This window comes from Pristis pectinata, chromosome 31 (assembly GCF_009764475.1).
Source record: "Pristis pectinata isolate sPriPec2 chromosome 31, sPriPec2.1.pri, whole genome shotgun sequence".
In the NCBI taxonomy this organism is placed as follows: Eukaryota; Metazoa; Chordata; class Chondrichthyes; order Rhinopristiformes; family Pristidae; genus Pristis; species Pristis pectinata.
In genome coordinates this window covers 3,106,536-3,131,698 of record NC_067435.1, presented here as the reverse complement: position 1 = coordinate 3,131,698, position 25,163 = coordinate 3,106,536, and the positions used below count along the sequence as shown (strand labels likewise).

At 45.0% G+C, this 25,163-nt stretch overlaps 2 protein-coding genes across 2 annotated transcripts in view; one reads left to right on the top strand and one right to left on the bottom strand.

Annotated features, from left to right (window-relative positions):
- Positions 1-6,459: 6,459 nt before the first annotated feature.
- Positions 6,460-12,069, bottom strand: swsap1 (SWIM-type zinc finger 7 associated protein 1). Its single transcript, XM_052041812.1, has 2 exons — positions 10,889-12,069; positions 6,460-8,148 (listed from the first exon to the last, which is right to left on the bottom strand). Exons 1-2 carry the CDS (start codon positions 11,888-11,890, stop codon positions 7,891-7,893), a joined length of 1,260 nt encoding a protein of 419 aa, XP_051897772.1. The 5' UTR covers positions 11,891-12,069; the 3' UTR covers positions 6,460-7,890.
- Positions 12,070-16,322: 4,253 nt separating this feature from the next.
- Positions 16,323-25,163, top strand: part of prkcsh (protein kinase C substrate 80K-H) — an 80,689-nt gene continuing 71,848 nt past the window's right edge. Inside the window, exons 1-2 of the mRNA XM_052041807.1 lie at positions 16,323-16,622; positions 21,061-21,177. Coding sequence (XP_051897767.1) covers positions 16,505-16,622; positions 21,061-21,177 — 235 coding nt within the window. The 5' untranslated portion in view covers positions 16,323-16,504. The remainder of the gene's footprint in view (positions 16,623-21,060; positions 21,178-25,163) is intronic.

Here is a 25,163-nt window from a genome sequence, read left to right as displayed (position 1 = left end):
CCACAAAATACATTTTCCTCATCTTTATAAAAGTTACTGATAGCTAACGATGAGCCTGAGGTTTCCGCAGCAAGTTTACGTCGCAGGTAATGTGGACGTGCAGCAAACTCTTGGTAACTGTTGGACACGCTACAGGAGTAATGCAAGATGTTCCCGACAATAAGTCAACCAGCAAATTCTGGTGATTTACAACACAGAAGAACTCCTCGTCTCCTGAACAAGCTGTCAGTTTGCTTATGAGGAAGTGTGCATCATTAACATGTTATTATCTTTGCAGCAAGATTTGGCCTTTCACCATTTGTTAACCTTCTCCACTTACACTTATTCTTTCCAAATGACCTGTATACCTTCCAAACCTCCATAGGAAAGCCAATTCTGCTGCTGAGTAACTTAACTGGATGTGATACTACATCCAAGGTTTGGACCATGGCTTGTGCACACATTGTTGGTTAGCTGTCAACCACCACCCCCCCTTAGATTAGGGAAGGGAGAATTAGCCAAGTTTCCTGTTCCCAATGCCAACTACCATCTCCTTGTACAAGACCAAGAGATGGGGAAGGATTTCAGAGGAAGATGGATACATCCATTTAAGCATGTATTTGTTTTGTGTGAGTAGCTGTAACACTGGAGAAAGATGACATATTAGCGCAGACCAAATTTGGGTGTGGACTGAGATGTAACTCTGCTCACACGCACGATAAGTTTATCTCCTCCGAGTCAGCCATGCCAAGGCTCAGCATGTTTACCGCCCCCAGACTTTTGTACTCACTCCTCCCATACTTGACACACTTGGTGAAATATATTATTCTGAAAAGATTAAAGGCTCCTTCTACTGGCAAGATGGCGGGAAAGAAGCTTGCTTTCAGAACAAGGAGTAACGTCAGTCTTCACTGCGAGTTCTTGCCCAGTAGAAAACCCAAAGCTCATTAACCAACCCCTTCTGGCACTGTATGCGGATGTCAAAACCCCACTGAGTACCTGGAACACAGAAATAATCAGCTCTCATTTTAAAACTATAGATCACTGAGTCCTTATTGTAAATTCCTGAGCACACATTATCAGGAAAACTGTGAAGGCGCCGCTGCTTATCTCTTTGGGACATGCAGTATGTGATTGTAGGTGGAGGTAAAACATTGCAAAAGCAGCTTAATCTTGGTGCAGGATTTCAAACCGAAACATCAATAATTCCTCCCCCCTACAGGTGTTACCAAGACTCGAGGGCTGAGTTATAGGGGGAGATTGGGCAAGCTAAGACTTTATTCCTTCCAGTGTAGGAGGCTGAGGAGCAACCTTATAGAAGTGTATAAAATCATGAGGCGCACAGATAGTGTGAATGTGCATAGTCTTTTTCCCAGGGAAGGGGAACCTAAAACTAGAGGGCATGGGTTTAGGGTGAAAGGTGTTGGATTCGACTGTTTTAAGTAGTTTTTTAACATGTATAATGTTTAATACACCTCAAGTGGCTGCACAAGGAATGGCCTCTTCCTAGCTTATTGGTTCGTCCATCAGGTGAATATGTGTTTTCTCACTGGTTGGTTTTGCTACAGGTATCTAATAGTTTTTCAGATTGGACTATTGTTAGCTAAGGAGTACCTCTTACCTCAGGTATAAAAGGTGCCATTTTTTGTTTATCACTCTCTTGCTTATCTCCCTCTCTCGCCTCTATCTCTTCCTCCCGCCCCCCCCCCCTCCCCCCCGGCCCTAACTCATCTTTAGTCCCTTTTGTCTCGTCTCATCTCCCAGTAGTAAAGCTAGTGCCATGTGATCTGTGACTGTTTCTTTGTCTTAAACTTTTCCAATAAAATTTTGTGAAGCACCAAGTTGTTTTCAACTCATTCCTGGACTCCTGAAAGAATCTGCAGATTTGAAAATAACCAGATCTGACAGAGGCAAGAGATTTAAGAAGGCCTTTGGGGGCAAGTTATTCACCCAGAACATGGTGCGTTGATGGAACTAGCTGCCAGAGGAAGTGTTGAGGCAGGAATAATAACAACATTCAAAAGACATTGGGATAAGTACATGGATAGGAAAGGTTTAGAGGGATATGGGCCAAATGCGAGCAAATGGAACAAGCTTAGATGGGGAACTTGGTCGGCATGGACGAGTTGGGCCCAAGGGCCTGTTTCTGTGATGTTCGACCCGCTGAGTTCCTCCAGCAGATTGTTTGTTGCTCCAGATTCCAGCATCTGCAGCTTCCTGTGTCTCCAGGACTCCTGTGTCCTCTGTCTTTACCTCTCGTTGTCTTGGTGAAGCAGCCAGCATAATCAAAGACCCCACCCACCTGAGACATTCTCCCTTCTCTCCTCTTCCATTGGGTAGAAGATACAGGAGCCTGAGGGCACGTACCACCAGACTTAAGGACAGCTTCTACCCCACTGTTATAAGACTATTGAACAGTTCCCTTATACAATTGTCACGAACCAGCAACAAAAGAAACACACTGAGCATGATTTAGTGTTAAAAACTATTTTATTAATCACTACTTATGATAATACGTAAAATAAAAGTAAAAATGTTAGTATGTTAGAATTGGAAAATGTTAAACCTTGAACGTTAACCCCAAAACTAAACTCTTCGTGTGTGTGTGGCAAAGTCCAAAACTCCCAGTTCCGGAATGGTTCTTAAAGTTCAGTTCCGCAAGCCATAAGGTGAAACATGAGCAAGGGCTTCTTCAACAACCACCGTTGTCTGAAGATAAGATGTAGATGTAGAAAAACATAGAGAGAGTACATACGAAATCCAAATGTTCCACGATGGAACCCAAACGACACTTCAGTGTTTACTCGGTAGTGACTTCCTCACCCCGAAAACATCCGAACCGTGGTCGTCCACACACAAATACCTGTTTCCTTCTACAGGTCAGCAACAAAGTGAACTCCACCGGATTACTTCCAACTTCCATACATGGATTTCAGTGGCAAACACAGTTATTGTTTCTCATCCATCGATAGAGAAAACAAGCAGGCTGGTGTCTCTCTCCCTTCTCTCTCTCTCTCCTTTTTTCTTCTTCTTCTAACTTCTTCAACAACGTCATTACGTCCTTTATCTTCTATTGACGTAAGCACGCCCCACACACACATACACACACACTCTCTATCTTAAAGGGACTTTCACTGAGTCCGTAACACAATGAGATGGACTCTTGACCTCACAATCTATCTCATTATGACCTTGCACCTTATTGCACTGCACTTTCTCTGTAGCTGTGACACTTTACTCTGTACTGTTATTGTTCTTACCTGTACTACATCAATGGACTCTGTACTAACTGAATGTAACTGCACTGTATAATGAATTGACCTGTACGATCGGTTTGCAAGACAAGCTTTTCACTGTACCTCTGTACAAGTGACAATAATAAACCAATACCAATACCAATACATTAGAAAAACAGCTTGAATGCCTTTGGTGTCTTTACTGCGATCACAGGTTTTTATTTGTTGTCCAGGATCTTGCCCATTTCAGGGTGCGCTGGAACGGAGTGACTTGCTGGGATGTTTAAGAGTCAACCACTTCAATGGGCTAGGATCACATACAGGCCAAACCAAGCTTGCTTGACGGATTTCAACCCCCAAGCTACATTGGTGAACCAGAAGAGTGTTTTTATGACAATTACAGTAGTTTTTGTGTGGTCATTGTTTAGTTTTAGATTATTAACTGAATGTAAATTCTGGAGCTACTGTGGTAGGATTGAATTCATGGTCCACTGATTTAACAACTGCACCTCCCCCTAACCCATTTAACCCCTCAATAGTCAGACAAGTACAGAGAGGCTGAGCTGGAGAGTTTGTTTCTCTCAGGAGCCTCCTGCTACCTCCTGCCCATTGTTCCTCCCACCTTCACCTCGAACTGTGGAAAATTGGTAAATTGGTTTATTATTGTCACATGTATGGAGGTACAGTGAAAAACTTTGTTTTGCATGCCGTCCATACAGATCATTTCATCACATCGGTGCATTGAGGTAGTACAAGGGAAAACAGTAACAGAATGCAGAATAACGTGTTACAGTTACAGAGAAAGTGCAGTGCAAGCAGACAATAAGCTGCAAGGTCATAACGAGGTAGATTGTGAGGTCAAGAGTCCACCTTGTCATACTAGGGAACCTTATAACAACGGGATAGCTGTCCTTGAGCCTGGTGGTACATGCTTTCAGGCTTTTGTATCTTCTGCCTGGTGGGAGGGGGGAGAAGGGAGAATTCCAGGTATTGGTGTTGGTATTGGTTTATTATTGGCACTTGTACCGAGGTACAGTGAAAAAATTGTCTTGCATACCGATCGTACAGGTCAATTCATTACACAGTGCAGATACATTGAGTTAGTACAGCGTGCATTGAGGTAGTACAGGTAAAAACAATAACAGAATACAGAGTAAAGTGTCACAGCTACAGGGAAGTGCATTGCAGGTAGACAATAAGGTGCAAGGTCATAACAAGGTAGATTGTGAGGTCAAGAGTCCATCTCATAAGGGAACCATTTTATAGTCTTATCACCATGGGATAGAAGCTGTCTTTGAGCCTGGTGGGTACGTGCCCTCAGGCTCCTGTATCTTCTGCCTGATGGGAGAGGAGAGATGAATGACCCGGGTGGGTGGGGTCTTTGATTGTGCTGGCTGCTTCACCAAGGCGGCGAGAGGTATAGACAGAGTCCATGGAGGGGAGGTTGGTTTCTGTGATGTGCTGGGCTGTGTCCACAACTCTCTTGCAGTCCTGGGCAGAGCAGTTGCCATACCAAGCCGTGATGCATCCAGATAGGATGCTTTCTATGGTGCATCAATAAAAATTGGTGAGTGTCAAGGGGGACATGCCAAATTTCTTTAGCCTCCTGAGGAAGTAGAGGCGCTGGTGAGCTTTCTTGGCCGTGGCGTCTTCGTGAGGAGTCTTTGATTATGTTGGTTGGTTTGGGCATTGGTGCATCTGACCCCCACCTGCTGTCCACTGTACTCACCACCAAGCTCAGGGATGGAGCATCGACCTGCTGAGTGCAGCATCTGCCAATATTGTACCAGCCCTCTGGTTTAGCCAGGGCTGGCTGGTGAACATTACCTGTCTCCATTCATTTAATGAAGTTGCCAACCCCCTGAAAAATGGTATGTTGTCTTTTTATTATAACTTATTGCATTTTATTTAATGCTTTTAATTATTTGTTCATTAATCATTTTAATTAATAATTTTAAGGTGTTTTAAATTACATTTACTTCCATTCTATTTTGCAATTATAAAAAATATTTAAATGGATGTTAACAGTTTTTAAATATTCCTGAGTACCAAAGACAGTTCCAACAGCTTTAGAGAGTAGTGAGTCTTCCCATTCTGGGAACAAGGCTTCAGGACAGGTCACCTGAGTTGCTGCTTATGATGTGCTCTATCTTATCTTACCTTCCAGGATGCCTCTCAGGTAGGGAAGGTCGCCTGAGCTTGGCAGGTTACTACAGGCAATGAGTCCAGGCAGTGGCTGAGCTTCAGGACAATCCAACCCATCAGGACTCAACGTCCAAAAGCTTGGTCAGTGGTTGACTTCAACAACAGAGGAAAGAAGGAGGTGGAAAAGGTTTGGGTAGCTAATTCTGGAGCAAGGCCAGAACAGCAGATCAATTAAAATCAGGGATATACAAGACCCCAGAACTAGAGCAGACATCTCAGAGGTTTATGGAGGCCAAGAAGCACCTGAATTAGTATATAATTCTGAAATGACACTGGGAACCTCGGGGAGCTGGATAAATGAGATTAAAGGTACTGCGGGCTTTTGTTTCTGCACTGTGGGATCCCTGATTATTGTGGTTTGGTAGATGTTCACACACACACACACACACACACACACACACACACACACACACACACACACACACACACACACACACACACACACACACACACACCCCTCTACATTCAGACCCTTACCCAAACGCACACATCTCTACCCACACAGAAACCAGAAAAGCAAGAATGCTACAGTCATAGAGTTATACAGCACATAAACAGGCCCTTCGGCTCAACTCATCCATGCCAACCAAGTTGTCTATCTGAGCTAGTCCCATTTGCCTGTGTTTGGCCGATATCCTTTGAAACCTTCCCTATCCATGTACCTATTCAAATATCTTTTAAAAACTGTAATTGTACCTGCCTCTACCACTTCCTCTGGCAGTTCCCTCCATATACCCACCACCTTCTGCATGAAAAACTTGCCCCTCAGGTCCCTTTTTAAATCTCTCCCCTCTCACGTCTGACATAGCAGACTGGGAGTCCACTGATGAAGGACGTGACCTACCTCACAGGGGTGAGCAGGAACGACTCTGCCTCTTGTGTGGAGGGGACTTTCCTAGTGTGGCTTTGTTGTTTGTTGGACTTCAGAGAGCAGACACTCCCTGCTGTTGGTAAAGTGTGAAGGATGCACATTGACAGCAGAAGCACAAAACACAATAGAACTTTTTAATTCCATTGTAGTGTAAACAGTAATATCAAAAACAATTCTTCAATGTGAGTACTTCCAAGAGAACTTCCAAATGGGGATCATCTGACAGTAACAGGAAACCACAGCATAACTCCACCCCTCCCTAAATAGGAAAACTGTCCAGCCCCAATCTTTTTTGGTTACAGATAGAAAAAACTTGTAATTATATGTCGAAGGACTTCAAAGCAAATGAATTACCTCTGAAGGAAGGATTTAGGAACTAGGTTTTCAGACTGGGCACGTGATAAAGTTAGAAGTGGGAAAGTAATTATAAAACAATTAGTTATTTTTATTCAGCCCTTGTAACTAATGTTGAAAATAACTGGGGGGCAGATAAACAAACTCCTCTGCTGTGGTTTGCAGCCGAAGTTTGGGAATCTCTGATCTGTGGCGTTGAGCCTGTTGGTGACACTCGTTATTTTGCCCCTGACCATTAAAGCCATTTTGATTTCCCTTCTCGGCTGCATCCAAGGATTATTATTATTGACTGATGTGGAGAGGGATGGAAGCTTCTTCTCTGAAGATCATCCTGTTGGAAGATATCAGCTGATTAGCGACTTCAGCAGCTGAGACAACCCAAAGAATTTGGAGCTGGTGAAAATTAAAATAAAACCTGCTGGTGTTGGAAACCTAAAGCCAAAACTCTCAGCATGTCTCTGGTATCTGTCCTGTACGTCCGACCCTCCAACATCCTCCGCCACGTAAAACTAATGAATTTTCTCTCTTTTCCAGTCTTTGGCCTGAAACGTTAACTCCGGTTCTCTTTCCGAGGACCTGCGGAGTGTTTCCAGCATTTGCTGTTTTTGCTTCAAAGAACTTTGGCCTCCATTTGCAGCTCTGGTCTCAGTCCATAGCCTTGCCATGGAGTATCTGCCAGGAATTGTTGTCGTTTAGTTGGAAGGGTTGAGTAAGGCAGCAGTTAACTTCATGCACAATGTCTGTTCCACTCACAGAAGGTCATTGGTCCACTGAAGACCTTCACTGTTGGAACCTCACACCCGAATCACAAATTCCAACACAGTTTGAACACTACCAGCACTTTGAGAATAAAGATAGAAGTGTCATCAACCTGAAACATTAACAAAGCTATTTTCTCTGCTGACCAACTGAATATTTTCAGAACTCTCTTTCTTACCTCTGATACCCAGTAGCAGTAACATTTTGTGTTTTGTAACAATGCCAACACATTGACGATGAACAGATCTGTTGTCCCGTTGAACATCTGGCACTTTTGTTAGGCAGACAGGACCTGAATTAATTGTCTCCTTTATAAATCTAACAAATGGATCAGTGGCAGCTAAGACTGAGACATTAAGAGTGCTGGAAGTGGAGTTGGACACTGAAGAAGACAATATCTAATGTGTCTTGAATGTCTCCTTCTGAAAGTTGGCCATAAATCAGTCGGATGTTCCTTCCTGCTGTCCCTATGTACCCTGAGCTACTTCAGGTTCTCTCTCTTGTTGCACGGTGGATTCTTGAGATGTTATCATCCTCAAAAAGCAGTTCCCAGGTGCAGTCCTCCTCGATCTGAGAAACACACGCCTCTCTGGTGTCGTTCTTCATCAATCCAGAGAAAGAAACGAGGTAAATCTGAGCCCCTTCCACGTGGCATTGCTGCTCACTCATCATGCACTTCACCGGGAAGTATCGCTCGATCACCTGGAGGCCCAGATCTGCTGCATTCTCCTTCTGATTCAGCGTCTGCAGAGTTAGAACACAGAACATGGAACAGTACAGCACAGGAACAGGCCCTTCGGCCCACGTTGTTGTGCTGAACTAATTAAACTGGCAATTAAACACCTAACTAAACTAATCCCTTCTGCCTACACAATGTCCATATCCCTCCATTCTCTGCACATCCATGTGCCTGTCTAAGATCCTCTTAAACACCTCTATCGTATCTGCCTCTTGGAAGTACATTCCAGGCAACCACCACTATCTGCGTAAAAAAAACTGCCCAGCATATCTCTTTTGAACTTATCCCCTCTCACTCTAAATGCATGTCCTCTAGTATTTGACATATTAGGCAGAGTTAAAAGTGAAAAGAACTTGTCAACCAATGTGCACACCAGTACTAAAAGATCAATGAACAAAGGGTTCTTTGGTGGGTCAGTGAGTAAATGATTCACCATCGAGTTCAGGAAAGATCAAGGTTCGATCTCTGGTTTGTGAGCTGGAGACTGCAGATGCTGGAATCTGGAGTAAAACGACAAACAGCTGGAGGAGTTCACTGGGTCAGGCAGCATCTGTCGGTCCGCCCGAAACACTGACCATCCTTTATCTCCACAGACGCTGACTGACCCGTTGAGTTCCTCCAGCAGTTTGTTTTTTGCTCTGGTTTATGGGCGATGGGTGATGCCTGACGAAATGTGACCGTTCCTCCCTTGAATGGGCGATTGCTTTGCTCAGTCCACAGGCTTCCGGTTACCTGCCATTTTAATTCATCATCCCACTCCCACTCTGACCCCTCTGCTGTGTCCTCTGTGCTGTTAGAATGTCCAAAGCAGATTTGAGGAACAACACCTCATCTTTTGTCTGGGCACATTGCAGCCTGCAGGATTCAATATCATATTCTCCAACTTTAGATAAGTCAGCTTTTCTTTCTGTTATTTCTAAGAATGAACTAGTGACATAAGAATCTGCAGATCCTGGAATCTGTAGCCACAATCTGCTGGCGGAATTCAGCGGGTCAGGCAGCATCTGTGGGGGGAGAGGAATTCTTTTTGAATCAAGACCCTTCATCTGGATTGAAAGATAGATGGGAGATAGCCAGTATAAAGTGAGGGGAGGGGGTGGAGCAAGAGCTGGCAGGTGATGGGTGGATCCAGGTGAGGAGGGGAGATAGGCAGATGTTGGAGGGGAGGGTGGGAATGGCGACAGAGGCTGGGAGGTGGGGGTGAGAAAGGGCTGAAGATGGTGGCATCTAATAGGAGAGGAAGATGGAGCATGGAACCGAGGGAGGGAGGTGGGGACAGTGGATGGGAACCCGTGGGGGAGGGGACCCAGTGGGAGGGGTGTGTGGGTGACGTCCAGTGGGTGGGGGAAGGGGAAGGAGACAGGGTGATGGGGGCTGGGATGGGTGCAGAAGGAACTGGGTGGATCTGTACCCTGCATTCTGTTTCCCGTGTTTGTATTACCTCCATGTACTGGCATGATCTCTCCGGATGGCACGCAAACAGAAGCTTTTCACTATACCTCGCAGAACGCAGAACAGCACAGGAACAGGCCCCAGAGCCCATGATGTCTGCACCAAACACGATGCTGAATTAAACCAAATCCCACCTACCTGTATATGATCCATATCCCTCCACTCCCTGCATATTCATGTGTCAATCTCAACTCCACTATCGTATCTGCCTCCACCACCAGCCCTGGCAGCACATTCCAGACACCCACCGCTCTCCGTGTAAAATACCTGCCCCGCACACATCTCCTTTAAACTCTCCCCCTCTCACCTTAAATGCATGTCCTCTAGTATTTGACATTTCTACCCTGGGGAAAAGATTCTGACTGTTTACCCTATCTGTGCCCCTCATAATTTTATAAACTTCTATCAGGTCTCCCCTCAGCCTCCGACACTCCAGAGAAAACAACCCAAGTTTGACCAACCACTTTATCCAGTACTTGCGAAAAAAGATTATCTGTACATGTGACAATAATAAACCAATTACGAACCCAGAACATGCACAGTCACAGAGTAATACAGCAGCGAAACAGGCCCTTCGGCCCAACTTGTCCGTGCTAACCACAGTGCCCACCAAGCTAGTCCCATTTGCCCACATTTGGCTTGTATCCCTCTAAACCTTTCCTATCCATGTACTTATCCAAATGTCTTTTAAATGTTGTTATTTAAAGAGTAAAGAGCTACTGAACTTTAGGAAGAAATCTGTGAAGACAATGAGATATAGGAGCAGAATTAGGTCATTCGGTTCTGCTCGGCCAATTAATCATGGCTGATTTTTTTTTCTCAACCCCATTCTCTCACTTTCTCTCTGTAACCCTTAACCCCCTTACCAGTCAAGAACCTATCAGTCTCTGCCGTAAATACACCCAATGGCTTGGCCTCCACAGCCCTCCGTGGCAAGGAATTCCACACATTCACCACCCTCTGGCTGAAGAAATTCCTCCTCATCTCCGTTCTAAAGGGACGTCCCTTTATTCTGAGGCTGTGCCCTCGGATCCTAGACTCTCCCACTGATGGAAACATCCTCTCCACGTCCACTCTCAGCAGGCCTTTCAGTATCCAGGAGGTTCCCCCTGAACTCCATCAAGCACAGGCCCAGAGACATCAAACGCTCCTCATACAGTATCTACCAAAAGGACATCCTTTTACTCTGAGGCTGTGCTGTGGGATTCTGGACTCTCCTACTGATGGAAACATCCCTTTACTCTGAGGTTGTGAGGTGCAGTGTGGGAGGGTTGAGGATGGGGTTATATTCACCTGCAGGGTTACAATGACCTGGCACTGGGCGCTGGGTGCAAGGCTCCTGTTGACCCAGGCAGTGGTGTCCCGTAGCAAGGCAGCGAGAAGAGCCGCCTGCCTGCTCAGCTCCTGGCCGCCACATCCCTGCAGGAACTCATCGAGGCCGTCCAGCAGGATGAGGGAGGGTAGCCTGTCTGGGCTCTCGTGCAGAGATGCCACGGCATGCAGCAGCCCCTGCGCTGACTGAGGGTACACGAACTGCACCCTGCGCAAGCTGCAGGGCTCCAGGTGCAGCAGTGCCGCTGGCAGCACCTGGACGGGGCGGGGGGCGAGGAAGAGCACCCGCCGCCCCCACTGACCAGCAACCGCAGCTGCCGCCTGGAACAGGAGGGCGGTCTTGGCGTGGGACCTCTCCCCCAGCAGCAGGCAGCCCTCCATGTCCGAGCTGTCCCAGATCCTGGGATCTACCACACTCCTGGGACCTGCAGTGTTCCTGGGATCTCCTGGGTTCCTGTGATACACCATCTTCCCAGGATCTACAGAACTCCTGGGATCTACAATTTTCCTGGGATCTTTGGTCTTCCCAGGATCTACAGTCATCCCGGAATCTACAGAACTCCAGGGATCTTCAACATTCCTGGGGTCTACAATGTTCCTGGGATCTGCAGTCTTCCCAGAATCGACAGAACTCCTGGGATCTGCAATGTTCCTGGGGTCTTTGGTCTTCCTGGGATCTCCAGTCTTCCTGGGATCTCCAGTGTTCCCGGGATCTCCTGGGTTCCCGGGACCTCCGGAACCCTTGGGATTTCCAGCATTGCGGGGATCTCCAGTATTCCCAGGACTTGCCGCACCCCCGGGACCTCCAGCGTCCCCGGCACCTCCGATGCCCCCTCCATCTCCTGCTCCGAAGGCGCCGAGAACCTGCAGCAAAATTCCAGCCATCGCCGCCCAACCCGTTCTACTTCCTGGTTCAGACGCAAGCAGTTTCCCGCGGAGAAGCTGAAACCCTCCCAACAACATTCACTCCATTTATATAGCCGCGGCTGCAGCCCGTCCAAGCTGCGTCAAGGAACCTTGGCAGAATGTTGACAGCGAGCCAGAGAAGGAAATGTTTTTAAGACACATATTTGTTCCTGGGCTGTGTGTATTCCGGTTCAGACTGACAGTCAATGGTCACATGCGTGGGTCAGAGCTGCAGTGAAACAGACTGTTGTTTTACATTCTGGTTGTTTCATGAGTACTGATAATCCTCCAGAAACTTTTCAATTTCAATCTTCTGGAGATCCCAGAAAGACTGCAGATCCCAGGAACATTGCAGACCCAAGCATAAATGGGTCTTTCTCTGGCTGGCAGGATGCAATGTCTGAAGTGGATTGGTTCTGTTTTTCAAACATTTGTGTAAATGATTTGGACGAAGGGATCACGTGTGCACAGTCACAGAGTCATAGAGTTATACAGCACAGAAACAGGCCCTTCGGTCCAGCTTGTCTGTGCTGACCAAGATAAGATAAGATTTCTTTATTAGTTATGCATGGTAGTGTAGCGGTTAGCCTAATGCTATTACAGCGCCAGCGACCCGGGTTCAGTTCCGGCCGCTGTCTGTCAGGAGTTTGTGCGTTCGTCAAGTTTGTAAGTGTCGCCACGCTTCCGGCGCCAACATAGCATGCCCACAACTTCCTAACCCGTATGTCTTTGGAATGTGGGAGGAAAGTGGAGCACCCGGAGGAAACCCACGCAGTCGCAGGGAGAACGTACAAACTCCTTACAGACAGTGGCGGGAATTGAATCCCAATCGCTGGTGCTTTAATAGCGTCACGCTCTAGTTGTGGACACTTCTACCATTGGAAACGGACTCTAGCTATCTACCCTACCAAATCTGTGCCTTTCATAATATATACCTCTATCAGGTCACCTCAGCCTCTTATCACAGCTACATTGTTCTATAGGCTACTTCCGTCCTCCCCGATTTACTTTCTACTCTATTCCACAGTTTAGGTCAGACCACATTTGGAATATTGTGAGCAATTTTGGGCCCTGTATCTAAGGAAAGATGTTCTGGCCCTGGAGAGAGTCCAGAGGAAGATAACAAGAATGATCCCAGTAATAAATCTTTTTCTTTCCTTTCTTTTATATTATATTCATTTACTAAGAGATCGTTGGATCTACAGATTTTTTAAATATTTTATTGTTCTTTATGATTATCTATGCTATGATTGTTCTCCTAATCTCTTTGTATTACATGTATAAATATTGATGTTATATATCAATCTGTATTAATTTGAAAACTAATAAAAAGATTGAAAAAGAAAGAATGATCCCAGGAATGAAAGGCTTAATGTATGAGGAGCATTTGATGTCTCAGTGGAGTTTAGAAGGATAAGGGGAGATCTCATTGTAACCTACCTGGATAGAGTGGACATGGAGAGTATGTTTCCATCAGTGGAGAGTCTAGGATCCGAGGGCACAGCCTCAGAATAAAGGGACATCCCTGAGATGAGGAGGAATTTCTTCAGCCAGAGGGTGGTGAATCTATGGAATTCGTTGCCACAGAGCGTTGTGGAGGCCAAGTCATTGGGTGTATTTAAGGCAGAGACTGATGGGTCCTTGATTGGTAAGGGGGTTAAGGGTTACGGGGAGAAGGCAGGAGAATGGGGTTGAGAAAAAAAATCAGCCATGATTGAATGGCTGAGCAGACTCAATGGGCTGAATGGCCTAATTCTGCTCCTATAACTTATTGCCTTGTGGTCTTATGCCTAAATATATTGGTTTAGTCTCATTCAATCCTCCTGCAACTGACTTTCCCACCTGTCGCTGCCTCATCAATGAATTTGCCAACCGTACCTCCTGCGACTTCAGCAGTACTAACATACATTACGAAACGGTGAGGCTCAGCACCGATCCTGGCGGTACGTTGCTCATTACAGCAAGAAGTAAAAGGGAAGCAAAACACTGAGATTGAGGGGGAGAAAGGGACACACATGAGGACAAGCAGGGGAAATAGAGAGAGAGAGAAAGAGAGAGAAGGAGAGAGAACATAGAACAGTTCAGCACAGGAACAGGCAGAATGTCTGTGTCGACCACGATGCCAATCCAAGCTGCCTCCACGTGGTCTATAATGTGGGAAAGTGTGAAATGTGAAAGCTTGAGAACACACACCACCAGGCTCAAGGACAGCTTCTAGCCTCTTGAATGAACGTCTTGTACGATAAAGATGAACTCTTGATCTCTCAATCTACCTTGTCATGGCCCCTGCACTTTATTTGACTACCTGCACTCACTTTCTCTGTAACTGTAAGACCATACACTTCATTCTGTTTTTTTTCCCCTTTTGTACAACCTTGAGGTACTTGTGTATGGAATGATCTGACTGGATGGCATGGAAACAAAAGCTTTTCGCTGTATCTAGGTATGTGTGAATGATTAACCAATTACTAGTTACCAATTGTCTATTTTGACAGGAAGAGTTAAAAACAAAGCATGTTACCTGAAATGGTGAGAGACTGCAGAGTTCTGAGAAGCAGAAGCATCTGGATGTCTTAATGCATGATTCGTAGAAAGCTAGTGTGCAGATACAACAAGTAATTAGGAAAGTAGGCAGAACATTACTACTTGTTGATCAAGGAATATGTCACATTGAATGAAGGAGCAGGCTTGAAGGCCGGAGAGTCCAACTGCTGCTTCTAATTTGTAAGTCTGTATGGTCAGTGACTAAAACGTTCCCTAATCTTGTTTGACAAACTTTCAAGGAAAAGTTTTTGCAATATTATTCCATATTTAAACAATAGTGGATTCAAACTCATGTCTCCAAATCAGTGGTCCGGGCACCTGAATAATAACACAATAACTTAACCACACTATCAAATGCTGCTAAAGCACAGCTAGCAGTGATAGAACAATTATACAGGCCACAGCTGGGATGCCTGGATTATGGAACCCCTAGGTAACATAAAATAAGATTTCCTTATTAGTTACATGTACATCAAAACACACAGTGAAATGCATCTTTTTGTGTAGAGTGTTCTTGGGGCAGCCCGCAAGTGTCGCCACGCTTCCGGCGCCAACATAGCATGTGCACAACTTCCTAACCCATACGCCTTTCGAATGCGGGAGGTATGAACAAGCTCTCATAATATTATTAAATTCAACAAGTCCGATGTATATACATATGTTCGTTCCTCCAAATGGCAGATCTAGCTTCCTCTCTCTCTCTCCACTTTTATTCATTGTTTTTCTTATCAGTCTTATCTGCCATTCATTACAATGCTGCAGAGGTACAGTTACCATGTTGAGTTATTTTTGTGTACTTTCCAACTTATGGACAAAATTGTCCTGTGGGATTTCTGTAAAAACAGAACCTGTTCATTAGTGGGGAATGGCCTGTATTCAGAGTGCTCAGATTGCCAGAATCAGATGGAGTGCGAATATTTCAGGGACTTATAGGCTTACAGAGATAGGGAGAACTAAGACCATGGAGTGTTGGGAAATTGAGGATAAAAAATGTTAAAATCAGGCATTGCTTAACCAGGAGGCAGTGTAGGCCAATGAGGGAGGCAAGACTGGTTGCCAGGGCCTGATCCCATGCTGTCTTCCTCTATGAGTCTACAACCCATAGCATCCACATTCAATGGATTAATTCTCTAATAACTTCCATCTTCACTGTGCTGCCACTAGACACATTTCCTTTCAGCATCCCAAAGGAACAGTTCCCCTTGTGACTCCTCAGCTCGTTCCTGAATCTCCAATACCCATCCCCCTTCTCATGGCAAACAGAGAAGATTCAAGTCAGCTTCTCATTGCATCCGTGCATACAAGTACTTGCGCATAGACTTTGTGCTGGGACTGTTTTTATCATAGAATCATATCATAGAAAGTACAGCACAATACCGGCCTTCGGCCCACAGTGTTGTGCCGACCTTTAAACCTTGCCTAAAAACTATCTAACCCCTTCCTCCCACATATCCCTCCATATCCTCATCTAGTAATCTCTTGAATTTGACCAATGTACCTGCCTCCACCACCACCCCAGGCAGCGCACTCCGTGCCCCAACCGCTCTCTGGGTTGAAAACCTCCCTCTGATATCTCCCTTGAACTTCCCACCCATTACTTTAAAGCCATGCCCTCTTGTATTGAGCATTGGTGCCCTGGGACAGAGGCGCTGGCTGTCCACTCTATCTATTCCTCTTAATATTTTGTACACCTCTATCATGTACCTCTATAACTCTATTTCCTTTGCATCTGCTTCTCCCCAAACCCTTTTGCCAGTGACACCTTCCTCCTTTCCCCCCCCATTCCCTCCCCACCCACCAGCTGTGACCCCACTGCCACCATGAATGAATGAATGAATCAGGGGAACATCATTCCCAGAAGGCGGGCGGCACATGCGCAGTGCGGTGCGGGGCGGCCGGGCTCAGCGTCCAATCAGGTGGCGCGGCGGCGGTGATGACGCGTCACCGCGGCGGGCGGGCGGGCAGCGGGCTCAGTCGGGCGGGTGGTGCGGCGCCGTGGCGGTGGGGCTCCTGCGCTCCGGCTCCTGGTTGTACCCTTGCCCGGGGCTTCTGCCGGTCCCTTAGGCCCTCTCCGTCCCTCGGTGTCGCCGCCGCAGCTCCGGCCGCTTGGACTCGCTCGCTGATCGGATGGCGGTTGTGGCGTCGGTGCTCGGGGCCCCGGGCCTGGGCCTACTGCTGCTGCTGGCCCTCGGCGCCGGCGCCAGCGCCGTGGAAGTGAAGCGGCCCCGCGGGGTCTCCCTGTGCAGTGAGTACCCGGCGCAAACCGTGCAATGCATTTAATGCAGCGAGCACCGAACCCTGCATTAGTGACCGTGCAACAAGTGTTTATTTTAAAGGCGCGGTGCCTAGCAACACATTGAGGATGCAGTGCGAACGTTGGAAAGCGCCGGTGCTGCGGGAAGTGGCCCTGTGCTGCTGCTGGGAAGGGGCCAGGAGGCAATAAAAATGCACTGCAACCTACTCACCCACTGTGCAACTCATCTGAGATGCAATGCAAAAATGCGGTGGAAAAAATGGCTCTACATTGTTCCTAGTTTCAACAACAATCATATTTTGGATATAGTATAGACTTTGGAATGTAACAGCGTCAGGGGGAATTGCATTGCTAATTTTAGCAAATACTCAAAAGATCTTCAATGCAAGTATTTATAAAAATAGTATTGCATCTCATGGCTTCAGCTTTATAAAATGTGCAGGAGTATCAGAATGCAATGAGAATACATAGTCATAGAGCAGTGTAACATGGATATAGGCCCTTTGGCCCAATGAGTCCATGGTACCCAGCCAGCTTGTCCCAATTTCCTGTGTTTGGCCCATAAACCTCTAAGCCCTTCCCTTCCCTGTACCTCTCCAAGTGCTTCAGTGATACTATCGTACCTGCCTCAACCACTTCCTCTGGCAGCTCGTTCCATATACTCACCACTCTCTGTGTGGAAAAAGTTGCCCCTCGGGTCCCTTTTAAATCTTTTCCCTCTCGCCCTAATCCTATGCCCCCTAGTTTTGGACTCCCTGACCCTGGGGAAGAGACTGTTACCATCCACCTCATTTATGCTTCTCATAATTTTAAACATTTCTATAAGGTCGCCCCTCGTTCTCCTACGTTCCAAGGAATAAAGACCTAGCCTGGCCAACCTCTCCCTATGACTCAGGCCCTCTAGTCCTGGCAACATCCTCATAAATCTTTTCTGCACTCTTTCCAGTTTAACCCTGTCTTTCCTATAACAGGGTGACCAAAACTGTACACAGTACTCCATGTGGCCTCACCAACAACTTATACGACTGCAACATAATGTCCCAACTCCTATACTCAGTGCCCTGTATGATGAAAGCCAGCATGCTAAACACCTTTTTCACCACCCTGTCTACCTATGACACCACTTTCAGTAAACTATGTACTTGTACTCCTAGATCCCTCTGTTCCATTACACTTCCGAGTGCCCTACCATTCATAGTACAAGTCCTATACTGATTTGTCTTTCCAAAATGCATCACCTCACATTTATCTGCATTGAAATCCATTTGCCACTCCTTGGTCCACTTCCTTAATTGATCAAGGTCGACCAGTAATCTACGATGTATCAGGAAGCAGTAATACAGTAGTAAGTGGCCCTCACTGTTACTAGCTTTGGTAAATGCTACATGCTTGTGTCGCAGAGATTCATACAGCACTGAAACAGGCCCCTCATCAAACATCTCCAAACTGACCATTGAAAACCTATCCTAATCCAATTTTCCACCACTTGGCCTGTAGCCTTCTATTCCCTGGTGATTCAGATGCTTGTTTAGCTACTTTATAAAAGTGATTTCAACATCCTCTGGGTGAAAAATATTCTTCCTCTGATCTCATCTAAACCACCTACCCCTTATCTTCAACCAATGATGACTAGTATTCAGCAGCTCTTCTGTGGAGATCTGAATCACTGTCACAGGGTTTTCTTTGCCACCAGATTCAGTTGAAATCCCCTCTGATAAACTTCAAAAGTGAACAGAGAAAAGAAAGGAAATAATCTTCTGCTCGATTTTACAAAATTTCCAGGTAGTTAATCTGCTGCCACCCAACTGGTTCATCGCAAGCTTGGAAGCAGTCTATCACAGTTAATTATAAAAGCAATAACTACAAAGCTAGGTCAGCCAAGAGCAGGCAACAAACTTCCTGGTAGCAGTGCCCAACATCCTGAGAGCATTGGGAGCTAAAGTTTATTTTAAGGTTTTAAAAAAAACCTCGCTAAATTGCCAGTTTTATGTTCCTTATGCAGTGTTCATGACCACTGGTGCCTAAATGAACCGTACAGCATGTCTTTATATTAGCATGAGGGGAGGGATGAAAAATCTGGAGCCCAATGACTTTGGAAAAGAAAATGGTTATGAAGACATGAGAGTATTAAAACAAAGCTTTATTCTGACCACTGTTTCATCTGTGTTTGCGTAATCTTCCTTTAAATTGGTGAAAGATGCAAATATTAGATGCTACTGCGATATCAGCAGCCATGCAGCTAATTTTAGTGCTTGATAATGCCAGCAGGCATTGATCGAGGAACTAAGAGTGATTAAAAGTTGGATTATGATGGAGCCTGACTCTACCCAATCTGACCCCAAGAGGATCTAACTACAGGGGCAGGTTCAGCTGTAGTAGCCTGGCTCAGAAGCATCCAGGTCAGAATGAGTTGCATTGTGATGCAAATGTGTCATCTATTCTTGATAAGTGACATAGTATGTGCACTGTTGAAAGTAATAGAAGATACAGGAGCCTGAGGGCACGTACCACCAGACTCAAGGACAGCTTCTACCCCACGGTGATAAAACTATTGAACGGTTCCCTTATACGATGAGATGGACTCTGACCTCACGATCTAACTTGCTGTGACCTTGCACCTTCTTGCACTGCACTTTCTCTGTAGCTGTGACACTTTAATCTGTACTGTTATTGTTTTTACCTGTACTACATCAATGGACTCTGTACTAACTCAATGTAACTGCACTGTGTAATGAACTGACCTGTACGATCGGTATGCAAGACAAGCTTTTCACTGTACCTTGGTACAAGTGACAATATAAACCAATACCAATTCTTTTAGGGTTTCAGCAAAGCCTCTGGTGAGGTATGGGAAAGATCTCAAGTCTTGGGGTTGGATGTTAACTTTATATCTAAACAGACTTAAGGTCGTAAAGTTTCCACCAAGACTAACCTTGGCTCTCTGATTGTACTCATGCCTCTGTGTCACTCTCTGATTGTACTCTTGCCTCTGTGTCAGTTCAATTGCAATGCCAAAGAGTTCAGCACAAAGGTGACGTTTTGGTGTGGCACTGTGGGAAATGCTGGCCTTTGGATGAAATGTTGCAGTGAGATCTTGTATGCCAGCTCAGGTCATACAAGGTAGAGTGTGGAAGGATAGGGATGTTCTTCGTTATGTCTGGCTAACACCTATCCCCTGTGTTGGGTATGGCATCTCAGAAATGTAAAATATTCTAACAGGACTGGACTGTATAGATGCAGGAGGAATGTTCCCGATGGCTGCGGAGTCAAGGACCAGGGGTTATGTTCTTAGGGATAAGGGGTGAGTCATTTAAAACTGAGATAAGAAGTTTCCTGTCACAAATAGTGGTGAACCTGTGGGATTATGTACTACCATGATGCTATGTGCCTGTGATGCTCCTGCAAGTAAGTTTTTCATTGCATACATGTACTCCTGCATATGACAACAAACCAGACTTCGACTTTTAAATTCGACTTTGACTACCAGCCAAATCATTAAGTATATTCGGGAAGGAATTGGATAGGTTTCCAAGGACTGGCGGGATTAAGGGTTATGGTGTGAAAGCTGGAACAGGGTACTGAATTTTGGTGATCGACCATGATCATGTTACATGGTGGAGCAGGCTCAGGTGGTTGACTCCTGGTCCTACTTTTCTATGTTTCTGTAATTAACTGTTGTTTTGGAGGCTTTTCAACATGTTAATTGTCTGATGCACTTACAATTGTGACGACTTCATAAGTGTTGTTTTGAGATAGTTACAGGTAGCCAACCAGATTGGGTAAATTGCTAACTTTGCCACTGGAGGAGTCAGTTTACAGTGATGCTGCTTATTTAGCAGTTGCAGGCATTCAGTTGGTGGTGTGGTATATCGGTACCTTGATAATCTTATGCACATGATCTAGGTAGTGCAACTATGAAATGTGTCCTTTGCACTTATTAGATTCCAGTTAAGAACAAAACCAGGCTTTCATACATCAAAGCCATCAAAGAAGTTGTAAAGTGGAAGGAAAAATGCCCAGTGTGCTTCTCAGCAGGAACTGTGTAAGTGTTTGAAGGAGAAAGCAGAGGTTGAAAGAGTGACGGAGAGACTGATGTGGGGCATGAACCCTGGTGTAGACCAGTATGCGGTAAATCTCGGTGAGGATGGAGACCTAGAAGTTGGTGGCCATCTTTTAGTACAACTTAGCTGAATATTATTTGATTGTGGGACGTTTGCATAAATCCCAATAAAGCTTATAATGGGTGGAGTTTGTATTTCATTAGTAGCGGAGCAGCACTTCGGCTTTTCTGAAGTTGTGAAAGGTGCGGGGAGCACAGGCGATTTTAATCTTTTCACTCTCACGGTAGGACTGGCGAACGAAAAATATTTACATGGTGGAGTGGGGGAATCCTGATTTTCACCAGTAACTCTTATTTCTGTTCTTGTAGATCGACACTTTTACGAGGAGAACAAACCATTTACATGCTTGGACGGCTCAAAAACTATTCCATTCCATGAGGTGAACGATGATTACTGTGATTGCAAGGATGGCTCGGATGAACCAGGTTAGATGGTTTCATTTTAACGTCAAACTAAAATGAAAGTTTGGTTAATTTTCCTACGTTACCAATTGAGTGATTTATTTTTCAGTATGCCCGTTTGTGAAGAGAGTACACTTGGTACCTGTGCTCGTTTAATATACAGGTGACTCCTGTGTCACGTGGGGAGAGTTGCGTAGTTAAAAAATGGTCCGTGTCGCTATTTTCCGTAACACAAAGCCACATCATCTGTGCATGTGTCAAGAAATGCATTTAAAAAGAATAAATTTTGTTTATTTCCATTTTTTCACAAATTCCGTGGGAGTGAATCTTAATTCGCGTCTCGAATCTTAATTCGCGTCTCGAACTTTAGGGTGACGTGAATTTTGTATGGGTGAATTTCTGTAACCGGAATGGCTGTAACGTGGGGGTTGCCTGGTGTCAATAAAATGGAACGCTGGAATTTTCCAAGACCAGTACATTTCCAAAAGAAATTTGTCTATATGCGTATTTATTAGTAATAAGATCTATTAATAATTTCTTTACAAAGTTTTGTGTACTTGCATGTTTCCTTTGCTGTGGGCAGTTGGTGTGCTAATTTTTAAAGCATTTGATGGGCACAGGTTGTAATTATTTGCAAAAACTAATTTTACATCCAGTGAAATATATTTAACAGGCAAAATAGCTTATGAGATAAGTGTTTCAGTGATCTATCTAGGAGAGCTAAAGAAACATGTCACTCTTTGTTAAATAAATTTGGGACAGTTGATGTCACTAAATTTGCACTTGGGCTACTTGTGGGGAAAGAAAACAATTTCAAGATCATATCTGAGTGATTGTGGCGTGCCATGTAATAAACTAGTTTTTTTAAATGCAGCTTGAATTGCCTTAAGTTCCTTCTCGAAGTGTTATCTTTAAACCTGTTTGTTTGAAGATGGTGTTCCTATTAAGTGTTGTTTGCAGATTTATTTTGGCCAGAAGTCAGAACGTAAGACTGTCACTTACTTACAAGTGCAAAATTTAATTTGCCTGCATATTTGTTAATGTATCAGTTTTTAAACCTGCCTGTTCCACATGGTGCTGTTGATGGTTGTCTGAAGTGATGGAGCTGTGAATGTGTTTTGTCTGTTACTGTTTCTGTGGGGAATGGGCTCATACAGCTGCATAAAACCCTGTATGGTGGAGTGTAGTTGTTTGCTAATTCACAGTGGTAAATCTGTCTGGAATTTACTGTCATGTACCGTGACTTGGGCTCAGTGCCAGAGCCACAGATGGGGCAGAATTTGATGGCTGGGTCCAGGAGGGTTTCTTGATGCAGTAGGTAGATAATCCAACCAGGGAAGGAGCAATACTAGACCTTGTATTGGGAAATGAGCCTGGCTAGGTGATTGGCATTTCAGTCGGACAGCATTTTGGGAATAATGGTTGTAACTGTAAGTTTTCAGATGGTCATCGATAAGGATGTGACTAGACCTCAGGGAAAGTGCTAAATTGGTAAAAGGCAAATTACAGCAGTACTTGGCAGGAGCTGGGGAGAGTAGATTGGGAGCAGTTGTTAATGGGTAACTTTAAAGGCCAGCTGGTCAGAGTTCAGGATCAACATGTTCCTGTGAGGAGGAAAGATAAGAATGACAAGGTTCGGGAACCTTGGATGACGAGAGATATTGCAAATTTATTCAAAATGGAAAAGGGAGCATATGTAAAGTTTAGGAAGCTGAAATCGGGCAGGGCCTTTGAGGAATATTAAGGAAGCAGGAGAGAACTTAAATAGGGAATGAGGAGGGCTAAAAGGGGCTATGAAGTGTCCTTGGCGTGTAGGCTTAAAGAGAATCCCAAGGCATTTTATACATGCATTGAAAACTCGGTAACTAGGGAGAGGGTAGGACCACTTAAAGACTCAGGAGTTTATGCTTGGAGCCAGAGGAAATGAGCGAGGTGCTAAACGAGTACTTTGTATTGGTATTTACCAAGGAGAAGGGAAGGGGTATGCTGATAATCTAATGCATGATGACATCAAGGAGGTGCTGGGGCTCTTGAAGAACATTAAGATGGATAAGCCTCTAAGGCCTGATAGATCCCAGGTTATTGAGAGAGAAGATTGGTGGAGCCTTGACAGAGATCTTTGTATCCTTTTAACCACAGACGTTTCAGAAGACTGGAGAATAGCCAGTGTTGTTCCTCTGATCAAGAAGGGCGACAGAGATAAACCAGGATATTAGAGGCCAGTGAGCCTTATATCAATGGAAGAGAAATTATTGGAGAAGATTCTTAGGGATAGGATCTACTCACATCTGGAAAAGCATAGACCTATTTGGGAGAGTCAGCATAGCTTTCTGCGGGGGACGTAATGGCTCACAAACTTGATTGAGTTTTTTTGAGGCTGATGATGAAGATTGATTAGGGTAAGGCAGTGGATATTGTATATGTGGATTTGAGTAAAGCTCTTGACAAGGTCCCTCATGGTAGGCTGATCCAGAAGATTGAGGCACATGGAATCCATGGAGAGTTGGTAGATTGGATTCAAAATTGGCTTAGCCATAGAATGCAGAGGGTAGTGACGGAGGGGTGTTATTCTGATTGGAGGTCTGTGACCAGTGGTATTCTGCAAGGATCAGTGTTGGGATGTGTGTTGTTTGATTATATATACAATGAAAATGTAGATGCCCCAATCAGTAAGTTTGCCAATGACACAAAAATTGATGGAGTTGTGAGTAGCAAAGAGGGTTGTCAAAGGATTCAGCAGAACATAGACCAGTTGGGAATGTGGGCAGAAAAATGGCAGATGGAGTTTAAACCAGACAAGTGTGAGGTGTTGCACTTTGGGAGGTCAAGCATTAGATGAAAATACACTAAATGGCAGGACCCTCGTGAGCATTGATCTACAGAGAGATCTTGGTATGCAAGTCCATAGCTCCCTGAAGGTGGCACCATAAGCAGACGGCGTACTTGCCTTCATCAGTCGGGGTGTTGAGAATAAAAAATCAGCACGTCATGTTGCAGCTGTATATTTGGTCAGGCCACATTTGGAATTTTGTGTGCAGTTCTGATCTCTGCATTACGGGAAGGATTTGGAGGCTTTGGAGAGGGTGCAGAAGAGGTTCACCAGGATGTTGCCTGGATTAGAGAAAAATAGAGGGCTACGGGTAAGCCTAGTAATTTCTAGGGTAGGGACATGTTCGACACAGCTTTGTGGGCCGAAGGGCCTGAATTGTGCTGTAGGTTTTTCTATGTTTCTATGTATTAGGTACAAGGAGAGGTTGGACAAAATTGAACTATTTTCTCTGGAATGTCAGAGGTCGAGGGGAGACCTGACTGAGGTGTATAAAATAATGAGAGGCTTAGATAGGGGAGAGAGTCAGAACCTTTTTCCCAGGGTGGAAATGTCAAATACAGGAGGGCGGAGCTTTAGGATGAGAGGGGGAAGGTTTAAAGGAGATTTGAGGCAAGTTTTTTACAGAGTGGTGGGTGTCTGGTAGGCCATTTGGCCCTTTGAGCCTATTCTGGCATTCAGTAAGATCACGGCTGATCCAATCTTAACCTCAAAACAGTACCTGCTCTCCCTGTACCCCTTAACTCCTGTGATGTTTTTTTAATTTCAATCTCCATCTTGAGTATTTTCAATGACTCCTTATCAGCGCTTGAGGCAGACACTTGGACCTTCTGGGAAGAAATTGCTCCTTGTATCTGACTTAAATTGGCAGCCCCTAGTTCTGAGTTAACGCCCCCAAGTTCTAAATATCCCCTGCAGGGGAGCATCCACCCTGTCAATCACCTTCAGTCTTTTGTGAAATGACTTTATTCTTTTAAATGAGTGGCCATAAACTCAACTTGCTTAACCTCTGTTCATACATCAACTCCTTCATTCCAGGGGATCAACCGAGTGAATCTTCTCTGTCCTACTTCCAATGCAAGTATGTGTCTTTAAATAAAGGGGCCATCTGTATGCAGTACTCCAAGGTGTTGTTTTAGCTCTGTAAAGATGAAGTAAACTGGAATAAATGTGAGGTGTTACA

Bases quoted from the DNA above. Each gene is read 5' to 3' on its own strand.
- swsap1 (XM_052041812.1), bottom strand. From the start codon at position 11,890: ATGTTGTTGGGAGGGTTTCAGCTTCTCCGCGGGAAACTGCTTGCGTCT. The intron at 8,149-10,888 runs GTGAATATAACC...CTAACTCTGCAG, and splicing joins AGGTCATTGTAACCCTGCAG to ACGCTGAATCAGAAGGAGAA.